The sequence below is a fragment of the Apium graveolens genome, chromosome 9 (genome assembly GCF_009905375.1).
Source record: "Apium graveolens cultivar Ventura chromosome 9, ASM990537v1, whole genome shotgun sequence".
Taxonomy (NCBI): Eukaryota; Viridiplantae; Streptophyta; class Magnoliopsida; order Apiales; family Apiaceae; genus Apium; species Apium graveolens.
The window spans coordinates 103,794,987-103,807,724 of NC_133655.1; the positions used below are offsets into that span (position 1 = coordinate 103,794,987).

At 31.7% G+C, this 12,738-nt stretch overlaps 1 protein-coding gene across 1 annotated transcript; it reads right to left on the reverse strand.

Annotated features, from left to right (window-relative positions):
• Positions 1-6,691: 6,691 nt before the first annotated feature.
• Positions 6,692-9,215, reverse strand: LOC141682942 (tryptophan synthase beta chain 1-like). Its single transcript, XM_074487630.1, has 5 exons — positions 8,849-9,215; positions 7,948-8,304; positions 7,196-7,638; positions 7,006-7,100; positions 6,692-6,924 (listed from the first exon to the last, which is right to left on the reverse strand). Exons 1-5 carry the CDS (start codon positions 9,182-9,184, stop codon positions 6,749-6,751), a joined length of 1,407 nt encoding a protein of 468 aa, XP_074343731.1. The 5' UTR covers positions 9,185-9,215; the 3' UTR covers positions 6,692-6,748.
• Between the last annotated feature and the right edge of the window lie 3,523 nt (positions 9,216-12,738).

Consider the following 12,738-nt stretch of genomic DNA (forward strand, 5'->3'; position numbering starts at 1 on the left):
ATATAAATCCGACATCTGCATTAGAGCAGAACATTTAAAATTATAATTTCTGAATCATAAAATTTTAGTTGAGGAACCCCATAATTAATTCCTTAATTGTATTTAAAACCATTTTGATATTTTTGAGCGAAATACTTCAGCAATACTTTGAATCTTGACGAGAGCAAAGCTCGTAAAATAGTGTTTACGGAAATATCATAAACCACAATAACATGAAAAAAATGATTATGGAATGAATCATAAACTTTACTCAAAACCGAAATCTTGAAATAGATACTTATTTTGCTGTCATATCAAATTAGATATCAATGCGAACTTTGATGCTCACAACATCCCATACTTAAGTCAACATCAATCATCTATACTAATACCACCTTTGATATTTAACAACAAACTAAGTATCCAAAAAATTAGAAACTGAATCAAAACCACAATCACTTTTAATCCAAAACAGAATCAGTTGATAAATCATTTATTCTATGATTATCAAAACCATAAAGAAATTTAGATATCAATTTAGATTGGAACCAATAACATTTCATGATGTTCCCGATGATCAGTCGCGAAACAACATCGGTATCCCGCAGCCATACCGTAAATATAGGTACTACCCGTATCCCGAAGACATACGGTACCGATAGGGCGCCAGAAAAAGGCATAACTAGCCTTGAAAGATATTACAGCTGGACCGATGTCTCGATCACCTATGCGGTAACCAATAACCAGTAACCAGTAACCATTCCAATCTTAAAAACCTTTTTATTGAAAAAGGAGTCGAATCCTTCGACATCCTAAATAATTTTTATTCCCCCAATCACTTGGGCAGGAATTCTCGCAACAAAATCATCTTTCTCAAAATCCAAAATAATTATAAATCCATTAATTTGATAAGTAAAACATTTAACTATTCTGAACATAGAATAGCAGAGGGTACTTGCATAAACATAATTATTTAATTCAGCGATATATAAAACATTTATCTATTCTGAACTGAGAATAGGAAAAGCAATACTGGCATGATAAGATTTAAAATAAATATCACTTGAACAATAAGTGATGATAGGGATACTTGCCTTTGGGTTTTAGCAGTTATTCACACTCGCGATGACACATCTATTCTGACATTCTGTCTCAACACATCACCGTCTTTCTTTTCAACACTTTCCTGATATGCGGCTCCTGCGATTGCTAGAAGCCAGATATCCAATGTCATTCCATTCCATTCTTTATCCAATGTCTTGTCCTCATCAACTCGAATGATCCGCATCTATAATTAAAAGATATAACTTTAATCGCCTAAACGATAATAACTCGATGAACTGCGCGTCAAAAGCCTATCGTCTACCCATATGATAGCCCATACATAAATATAACAGACAACACATGACTCTTGATCCACATATGCACATAATTCACATAACACGTAAGCACATAACTCATGTATCACATAATTCATATCACACATGTCTCGGTTCGTCAGAAGGGTCGACTCGGTACGTTTAAAACGGAAATCGGGTCAAAAATATGATTTATCGATCAAAAATCAACTCAGAATGATTCGTAAAACAAGCGACCTTTCGAAACAACAGAATTTGGGTCTCGAAAGTATTTTTATTGAAAGCGGAATATTTTTCTGAGTCTAGAGGTGTTCGTTTTGTATTAAACGGACGAACGGTTTATTTATTATGAATTTTTGAACATTTTTCGGAATTAAAACGGGTCTCCGAATCATTTTATAACTAAATAATAGTGCTCGAACACCCGAAAATAATTTTATAAGAATTATTGAGCCTGGAAAATAATTTAAAATAATATTTTAAAGCTCGAACTATTTTTCGAAATTTTTAAATCATAAGAAATAATTAACTCGAATTAAATAATCAATTAAAATTCATTAACTAAATAATTTGGATTTATTTTCGAATAATAATAAAAATAATAATCTTCAGAACTAAAAAATAATATTTTCTTGGAGTCGATATCATATCGACACAACCAACAACAATCAACACAATAATTTATATTTACGCGTATAAACACTCCAGAAATGAATAACACGGCCGCCTGAACCAAAACTCGGACCAAAAGTGACTTCTCCAACAATTTCTAAAAATTATGAAATAAATATATAAACACTAACATGCTATAATATACACAAGTACGAAGGCGGAATTTCAGAATCGTTACCCAAAATAAATTCTGATCACCCCGGAGAGAATATCTGATGTCCGGAAAATATCTCCAGAAAAATCCGAAATTAATAGTGATAGATATATACAAGCTGAGATGTCATGTGGAGTAATCACCACCGTCAAACTCCTTTTCTACGCCCCGAAAATAATTTAAAACGGAAAATATTCTCCGTAAATTTTCTTCTCAAAACCTCGCAATATATATACCTATGCGTAGGTATCGAAACGCTGATTGTTTATATATATACCAATTGAAATTTGGACAGACGGTTGAGAAGATATGAATTTTTGAAAATTAAAAGTTTATAAAATAAGGAGGGACAGAAGACAGATGAAAGGGTAAGCGGTGAAAAAAAACATAAAGGAAAGGGGAGGGGGACTTGCGCGGGGGAAATAGGAGGGGTCGGGTAGTTGCCGGGGGGTTTATTAAACGTTTTGTTTTTTTTTCTTTTAACTAAAATCAATATAACATTTAAATAATTAATCTAAAATTAATAAATAGCGGGGAATAATATTTAATCAAATAAATATAAAATTTATACCAAAATTTCCTAAAAATTATGAATATTTCAAAAATGCAAAAATATAAATTATTTGGAAGTCCCACGACTTTATAAAAATAAAAATCTGATTTTTGTGAGGTTTTACGTCCCGATAGGGGCCCGGTCCGATAAATTATTTTTTTATGAAACCGAAATATTTCTAAAATTCTCGGAATATTTAAAAACTAATAAAATATAATTTTCATAATTTTTAAAACATTTATAAATCGTGCGTTATATCCGCATTTTACGATTTAACGAACAAACGTGCGGGTAAATATAATTCGAAAAATTTCCGAAATAATTTTAAAATTCTCGAAATATTCAAATACTAATAAAATATAAGTTTCATGATTTTTGAAATATTCTGAAATTTAATACTGAATTTACACTTATATATCGGATCCAAAAATAGATTATTTAGCCACTAAGTAACTATAAAAACGATAAAATTTAATATCAGATTTGGATAATTATCAAAACCGAACTTTTTATAAAACACCCTATGAGAAAATATTGTAAAAATATCCCTTCTCTCGAGAATAAGGGTTTTATTGATTTATCGAAATGGTTATCGTACCGAAAATCTTGCGCCGGACCGCGCACGGGTCATACCGTACCCCAGATTGAAAAAGTTAAAACACGGAAAATGTCCAGAATTACCAGATTAGGTTAGGAAGGAGTTTTCCGAAGAGTTTCGGGTTGTAAAAACGCAAAAACAGTTGAGGTTGGACGATTCCCGGCTTTATAAAATAGTTTTGTAATTATTCAGAAAATAATTAATAAATCCATAAATCATTATAAAATCATCTAACAGTCCAAAAATTACCAGAAAAATATCACAATTATCGATATTTTATTCTGAGCAAATAAAAAATAAAATACTCAAATAATATCACATATAAACACCCAAACACCAATTCCAATATCAGATAATTCACCAAAATTCACATAAAAATCACATAAACAAATCCAAATAATAATAATAATAATAATATTTGAAACTATGGGATATTACACTGTTTAGCAAGTATACTGCGGTATTCGAAGCCTCTGCCCAGTACTCCTTAGGCAATTCTTTCTCGTGTAGCATGCATCTGACCATCTCTACAATAGTCCGATTTTTTCTTTCACTAACTCTGTTCTGCTGCGGAGTATACGGTGCGGTGAGTTGATGCTCAATGCCAGCCTCCTCACAGAACTGATTGAATTGCTTGTAAGTATACTCCTTGCCATTGTCGGATCTTAGAATTTGAATTTTACAGCCACTTTGGTTTTCAATCCATTGTTTGAATTTCCAAAATACACTTGCAACCTCTGATTCGAACCTAATGCAATAGATCCAACACATTCGAGTAAAGTCATCAATGAAAGCTATAAAATACTTACTTCCTTTAAGTGATGGAGTTCCCTGAGGTCCAGCAAGATCAGTATGTATGAGTGGCAATTTTTCAGTTGTTCTCCAAGATGAGTGTGAGAAGGGAAGTCTTGATTGCTTCCCAAATTGACAAGCCCTCCAACTTGATAATTCTGTCTCCAATTGTGGTAAGTCCAGAACCATCTCCTTCCTTTGCATCATTTGTAATGCAGCATGATGAAAATGACCAAGTCTCTTGTGCCAAATTTCAGCATTGTTTACCGCTACAGAATATGCTGCTTGCTCTTTCTCCATGGGATTAAGAGAGAAGCTTTTCCCTCTCATTCTGATTTTGAACACCTCCTGATCACAAGCATCTCTGATTTGGCAATGATTATCTTCAAAAATCACCTTGAAGCCCTTCTCCATTAGCTGACTCACACTCAGTAAATTATGGTCAATCTCAGGCACAAATAACACATCAGTGATTAATTTAGTACCTGTGCAACTTTCGATCGCGACAATACCTTTTCCTTTGACATCGATATGTTCACCATTGCCTATTTTGACCTTTGACACCTTTGATCTATCCAACTCCTTGAAGAGCTCCTCATCGTAGGTCATATGGTTGGTGCATCCGCTGTCTATTAACCAACTTTCACTCGAGCCACTAGCAGAAAAACAACTTGCAACAAATAATTGTTCTTCCTCGTGCTGGCTTGCTACTTGTGCCTCTGATTTCTGCTGGAGGTTGCTTCTGCAAATCCTTTCATGATGTCCCATCTTCTTATATTTAACACATTGCACATCAGGTCTCTTCTAACACTTGAAAGGAGGATGTCCTTTCTTTCCACAATGTTTGCAAGGAGGATAATTTGAGCTTTTGCTTTCAGTGGTGCCGCTCTTAGTTGAATCAGATGTTACAGGGTTCTTTTTTCCGCCTTTCCCAAATCTTCCCTTTCCTACATGGTTGATTTGGAATTTTGCTTGCAATGCTCCATCCACGGAATCTTCAGACCTCATCAATCTCCTTTGTTCTTGCGCCTGTAGAGCATTTAGAAGTTCCGCCAAGCCAAGCTTTGACAGATCTTTAGTGTTTTCCAGAGAAGAAATAGTTGCTTCAAACTGTTCTGGAATTGTAACAAGAACCTTTTGTACAATTCTAGAATCTGTAAACTCTGTACCAAGCAATCTTACCTTGTTGACAATGCTCAAAAGTCTGTCAGTATACTCTTTGATTGTTTCTGACTCATTCATCTTTTGCATTTCAAACTCCCTGACCAAGTTTATCACTTGCATTCCTTTGATCCTCTCATCTCCTTCGTATTCTTCTTTGAGAAATTTCCAGATTGCAAATGCTGATTTCAGGTTCATAATTCTGGTAAAGATTGATGGTGACATGGCAGCGAATAAACAAGCTCTTGCTTTCGCCTTCCTTGCCTTCTTCTCCGAATGCAATTTAATTTGTGCCATTGTTGGGTTGTCAGCTAATGGAAGAACTTCGTAACAGCACTCCATAGATCAATAGCATCCAAGTAAGCTTCCATTCTCACTGACCAAAGGTGAAAAGAATCACCATTGAACACATGTGGTGCAATGGCTGTGAATGATGTTTGAGAATCCATTTGTGTGATGAATTTTGTAGAAGATAAATACTGTTTTGGTGTGTGGAAGTCACTCAGGTTGGTTTTCTCACAGGCCCCTTAAGAAATAAAAGCTCTGATACCAATTTGTTGGTTATATTAGTAAAGTTAAAGAAACAGTAGAAATGTATTGGCTGAAGAAGTGGTTTATTATATCAGCAACAAGTGCTTAAATACATAAAAAATCTGAACTACCCTTCAGAAAATGAAGCAACTAAGATGAACGTAGTTACATGGATAACATGTATCCTAAAATAATGCTACTAACAGCTACTAATCTTTTATCAGGAAATAACTGAAAATCCTAAAAATTTGGTCAAACCAACAGAACATGTACTGCAGTTTGAATTTTATTTTACTGAAATAGAAACTAATTCTAATTCCACATGTGTTGCCACATGTCTGCCACATCAGATCTAGACCGGCGGCTGCTGAGGCAAAAATTCAACTGATGTAAAAAGGGAGCCAAGTGAATGGCATAGATTCTTAACTTGAGATGTCAAAAGCATCAAACAGGCTGCCAACTTAATTTGTGTTTTTAATCACAAATAGAACCCTTCCGTTGAAGCATTTTTGAAATAAGGATGCAAAAAATGAAGTGTGTGAATGAGAAAAATTAAATGTAGTATTTTATATGATGTCACAAAATTGGCACTCGTTAAAAAGTGTTAACCATGGGATGTATGTAGTTAACCTTCTATATGTTCATAGGATGCAGTGACTTTATTCAGAGTTTGAGAAAGTTGGCAGCAATGTAAACATTTCATTTCCTCGGCTGCTTAATTCTGTGTTTATCATATATATCTTTATTTTTGCAGTTTTAATAAAGTTTTATTTCGTTTACAAAGTTATCAGAAAGAACATATCAAAGTTATCAGAAAGAACATATTATGTTCATTGACATACTTTATTCATACAACCAAGATTGTTGTTTAGTTCACCACACAAATTACCTGATTTGAGTAACTATTCTGGATAAACCACTATAAATAAGAATTTACAAACGTACAACAATTAAGGTTTCAAATACTTCATGGCTATTTGCAAATCTTTGTCTCCTCTGCCGCTGCAATTAAGCACAACCTTTGTTCCATTTGGCAGGGTTGGGCACAATTTCTCTAAATACCCAAGTGCATGCGATGTCTCCAATGCCGGAATTATGCCCTCCAATTGACATAATCTGGTAAAAGCTGTCATAACCAACAAGTATTTAAGCAATATATTCATTGTTGTAAACATAAGGCCTAAAGTTTTAAAATTTAACCACATACCTTCAAGAGCCTCTTCATCGGTGGTACTATGATATTCAGCACGTCCAATGTCTTTTAGGAAGCTGTGTTCTGGTCCAACTCCGGGGTAGTCCAGACTATATGAAGCATAACAAGTGATTTTCTTGTTATGTACAGTTTATGGAACAGAGAGTGAATTTGTAAATAAAAATTACGGAAAGTATATGTTTACCCTGCACTGATCGAATGAGGCTCAGTTATCTGCCCATCGTCATCTTGTAATAGATAGCTCATTGTTCCATGTAGCACACCCATCTCTCCTTTTGTTAAGCTAGCAGCATGCTTTCCACTATCTAGGCCAAATCCTGCAGCTTCCACACCAATCAACCTTACATCTACATCATTAACAAATTCCTGGAAGAGTCCAATGGCATTGGAACCACCACCAACACAGGCAACTAACACGTCTGGTTTTCCACCCCATTTCTCTAATGCCTGTTTCCTTGTTTCTTTACCAATCACCCCATGAAACTCTCGCACCATCATTGGGCAAGGATGTGGCCCTGACACAGATCCCATTATGTAATATGTTGTTTCCACATTACTCACCCAGTCCCTTATGGCTTCTGATGTAGCATCCTTCAATGTGGCTGTCCCACAATCAACTGCTCTGACCTTTTTAAGGTAAATTTCAAGCAAACACTAATTCAGTCGAAATCATAAAAGACAAGCTTCACTCAATTATAGTACAAAACAACAAATGTTTATCTTATGGTTTAAGGATTTGCATTAAAAAAACAGCACATACTGGCAATGGATAGATTTGCTTTATGCCTAATACAACGTCTGTCTAATTTTCAATACCATGATTGCTAGACTTAAAGTGTGTTGGAAGATATATTAGCATTACTAAGAAGTTTCAAAAATGTTGTATTCCTGTAGATTTTGTTTAAGCAGTAGAGGTCAATAAGTAAAGAAAAGTACCTCAGCACCAAGAAGTTTCATTTTCAAGACATTCAGTGATTGCCTTTCTATATCATGAGCACCCATATATATAATACATTGCAAACCAAACCGCGCACATACAGTAGCAGTGGCAACACCATGCTGACCAGCCCCAGTTTCAGCTATGATGCGTTGTTTTCCTAATCGTTTGGCGAGCAATGCTTGTGCTACAGCATTATTAATCTTGTGTGCCCCGGTATGATTGAGATCTTCCCTCTTGAGGAAGATGAGTGGCCCTTTCCCATCCAGACGTTTGTAGTGCTCAGTTAGTCGTTGTGCAAAATAGAGAGGGCTCTCTCTACCAACATAATCCTTTAATATGCCATCTAATTCTTTCTGCACAAATTGTTAATACCAAAGTATTATGCATTTTGTGTAAGTTGTAACACTCCTTGGTCTCTTTGCATAAGAGTATTTCCTAAATCTAAATGTAAAACTGCATGCACTTGGGAGTCCACAAATAATCAACCTGTCAAAATTGTACCTTGAGCTGTTTATACCAGAAGAATAAGTACTTATTCTAATGAATACTTTTTCCGAAGGATAAGTACATATTTTTCCACCAAGAAGCTTACTTAGGAGACTTTTTCATATATATATAATAAAATATAAATTCTTAATTGTTAAAGAGTATAAGATCCTATTGGGGGGCCTTCCTCTACCATATTAAAGTTTTAGTGTGACCAGTCCCTATTTATTTAATTTAAATATTTGTTGTTGGTATTGATAGAAAATATATAATACGATAGCGTAACTGATTACTTAACATTAATAAACAAAAACTTGCGAAAAATGAATTCTCTATTCACATATCATATTAATGAACAGCAGAGTAAATGAGAACTAGTTCTCCCAGCTTCATCCTCCCACTGTGTCTCACCTGAAAATCATGGTCACTAGAAAGGGCACTGAATGCGGACTCAAGCTCAGCGAGCGCATACATTACAATTTCTGGAACAAACTTTCCACCAAACTTTCCGAACCGACCAAATGAATCAGGTTGTCTTTGAAGTATATCCCAACCCTTATCACTAAAACTCCTCTTCCCCTCTACCATTATTTGTGGTTTGACGGTAAGACAGCAAGAAATGGTAGAGGCTTTCCTTGAACACGATGAGGGTATCAAGCATGTCGAAGATTTTTGATAGGTTTTAGTTTGAGGAGCAGAGGAAGGGGTTTGCATTCTGCATGCTGGGGATCGGGAGGAGAATGCCATAAATATTCAAATAGTTTGTTTGATAATTTTACATGCCTCTTTTGACTCGACTTAAATAGACTAACTTTTGGGTTTATTGTGTTTGGACTATGCAATGTAAGCCACATGCTGTTTCTCCTGACGAATCATTGTTTCGCTAATTGCCTAATTATACAAAAAATGTTGTAGACTGAAGTGAGCTAAGTTCAGGTAAATCAATCTATATTCTTTATTAATAAGGGAAATAATGTATAATTTGGTGTTAAAAGTAGCAAAGTACCAAAGTACCACCTGATATAAGTCGACTTATATTCTCAATAAACTTTATTTTTAACACAAAATGACTTATATTTTTTGTAAATTTTATTTTGTTTTTAGTTATTGTTTATCCAATCATAATTTTTATCGATAACTAAGTCATATTAAATAAACTATATTGCAAAAGCTAATTATAAGATAATTATCAAATTATATTAATTACTATTAAATTATCTAAATAACAGATACTTGGTTCATAAGATAGATACAATTCGTTTCACAAAAATAAAATTAATATGTTAGATTTCTATATCAAGTAAAACAATGCAAAATTAAAATTATAGTGGAAAATTTCATAACTGATTCGATTTTTTAACCACATAACTATTTTTTACAAGTACCAATTTAATATTGATATTAATATATTAATTTTAATTCGTGTTTTGCACGGATTATGAATAATTCTCTACAAATATTATTTCAATATTTTTAGTCTCGGGCTCGTGTATCGCACGGGTTATCAACTATCTATACTAATAAGGAAATCATATTTAGGTCCTAAATCTTAAATTTTGGTACTCACTAGAAAATTATACAATTATTTTTAAAATTTTATGTAATAAAATCTCAACTGACAAAAATTAACTTTTACTCTCTGTAAATTTTATTTCCCTTCAATTTTTATTTGTTGCTGAACATCCAAACATCGGTTTACTTTAAAATAATTATATTAGTAAGTTAACATGTCAGATTTATATAAGTAAATAATTAGGTGCATGCATAACTAGATACGTTGAAATTTTAGAGTTACATTTAACTTCGACTTTTTTAACTACATATTTTAAAAGTATTTTATATATTATATTTAGATCTGTATTTTGCAAGGATTATGAGTTTCAATTTTATGCAATTAATAATGTGATACTATTATTTTTAATTTCAGGTCCGTGTTTGGCACGGGTTACCAACTAGTATATATATATATATATATATAGTCAACCGCTCAAATACAAACATAAAATTATAAACTAATAAGAGCCACATGTTAAATCATTTTCTCTCTCCTTCATGTGCATTATATATTTATGTATATAATTTTTCCTTCGTTTTTAATTTGACTTTTCCCCTGGTTTATTAACCTTTTTAAAAAAAAATAAAATAACTTTACCGTATTTTTGTCCATCTCCCACTCATCAAATTTATAGCATATTTGCAAATCGGTATTTAAACTTACCTGAATTATTAACCAGAAATTAGTACTATTCCAGGCACCAATGAATTTTAGTGATTTCCGTAGGTATAATTAGTGATTTATCGCCGAAATATATCAAATATGGTATTCATACTGATCGTTGGAGGATGCAGAAAATATAGTGAAATTAGATTTTAAAAAGAGTTCAACAATTGACAAGAAAATTTAATTAAAAATGGAAGAAATTAAGTGGAGTTGTGTGTGGAGAAGTATATTTAAATTGGGTGAGGTAGAATTTGTAGTTTGTATTTTATTATTTATTTTTTTATATTTTTTTTATCGTAGGTAACCCGCAGTATATACCTTTCGGGTGAAAATCTTAAAAGGATAATTTGCACGTGCTCAGTATTGAAGACAACAACCCACACAGCTAAGCTATAGTTATGAGTTTCGTATTATAATTTGCTTTATATTAGAGTAAGACTCTCTCTGTATATATATATATTATATCTTAATATATATAAAGGAAAATCTCTGAGAGCTCCAGAATCGTCTGAAAATTATTTATCTATTTTTCTAGAGTTTCTTAATTTTAATTCAATAAAATTAAATTTCCTTTTATACATTCAAATTAATAGGAAAGATAATAAATATTTAGAAGTCAATCCTATTTATAATTTGTTTATACGAATTATTTCGAATTAATAGGGAAGATAATAAATATTTAGAAATCAATCATATTTAAATTTGTTCATTCGAATCAATTCGAATTAATAGGAAAGATAATAAATATTTAGAAGTCAATTCTATTTATAATTTATTTAGACAAATTTTTACATTTTTCTCAAATAACTTAAATCTTAATTTCTTATTTAAATTTGAAGTTCACTAAAAAGTTAGAACTTCCTTATTTATGTCCCATATTTTAGAAAATAAAATTCAAGTACATGTATAAGTAGAAATAAAATCCAAGTTTATATAGAGTATAAAATTTCCTTATTTAGATTCTATATTTTAGAAATAAAATCCAAGTTCATGTAGAAGTTGAAATAAAATTCAAGTTTATTTAGAAGTAGAATTTTATTAAAATTCTATTCAAAACTTATAATAATAAAATTTATTTCAACTTATTCAAAATAGAAAAGGAAAAATATTGCTACTAACATATTCAAAATGGAAAATACTTATAATAATTAAAATTTATTTTTACTTATTCGAAATAGAAAAGAAAAATAAATTACTACTAACATATTCAAAATATAAAAGAAAAAATAAATTACAACAACTTTATATGAATGAAAATTCTTCGAAAATGTAAGATATTTAAACAATTCGACCATGGAGAAAGAAGTGGATAGACCTTTTACGTACAAATCTTTAATATTGTTTACCGTAAGATTTTTTTTATTTAATTTTGCAGGTCGTCGGCTCTCGAGTGTAAAGTCCTAAATTTTAGATAAGCCTATAATAATTAAAAATTATTTTAGTTTATTCAAAATAAAAAAAATTGTACTGACATATTCGAAACGGAGAATACTTATAATAATTAAAACTTATTTTCATTTATTCAAAATAGAAAAGAAAAATATGTTGCTACTAACATATTCAAAATAGAAAAAAAATCAACAACTATATATAAATTAATATTCTTCAAATATGTATGATATTTAAACAATTCTCCGCATGCAAAAAGTCATGAAAGACCATGGTCATGAGAGTTAAAAGGGCCGATAGATCTTCGATGTACAAATCTTTAAAAATGTTTATCTTAACCTTTTTTTTTTTATTTAATTTTGCTTGGCTCTTGAGTGTATATAAAGATATCCAATACAATATTCTTTTTTTTAGAGTTTTGCATATGTTTATTTTTTCAATATTTAAATATATTTTTTCTAAATTATAATAATTTTTTATTTGTATTATATTTGACGGGAGGACGACTCAAACTAAATTTTATCTAAATTATAATATATTTTTTATTAGTAATGTGTTTGATGGGAGAGCGGAATAACTAAATCTTATCTAAATTTTAATAATTTTTTCATTGGTATAGTATTTGACGGGAAGGTGGCACAAACTAAATTTTATCTAAAGTATAATAATTTTTCATTAGAATTGTGTTTGA

Coding starts and splice junctions, on each gene's coding strand:
- LOC141682942 (XM_074487630.1), bottom strand. CDS start 9,184: ATGGCATTCTCCTCCCGATCCCCAGCATGCAGAATGCAAACCCCTTCC. Junction 7,101..7,195: donor CCTCATTCGATCAGTGCAGG/GTAAACATATAC, acceptor TGCTTCATATAG/TCTGGACTACCCCGGAGTTG. Junction 6,925..7,005: donor CGATGAAGAGGCTCTTGAAG/GTATGTGGTTAA, acceptor TGGTTATGACAG/CTTTTACCAGATTATGTCAA.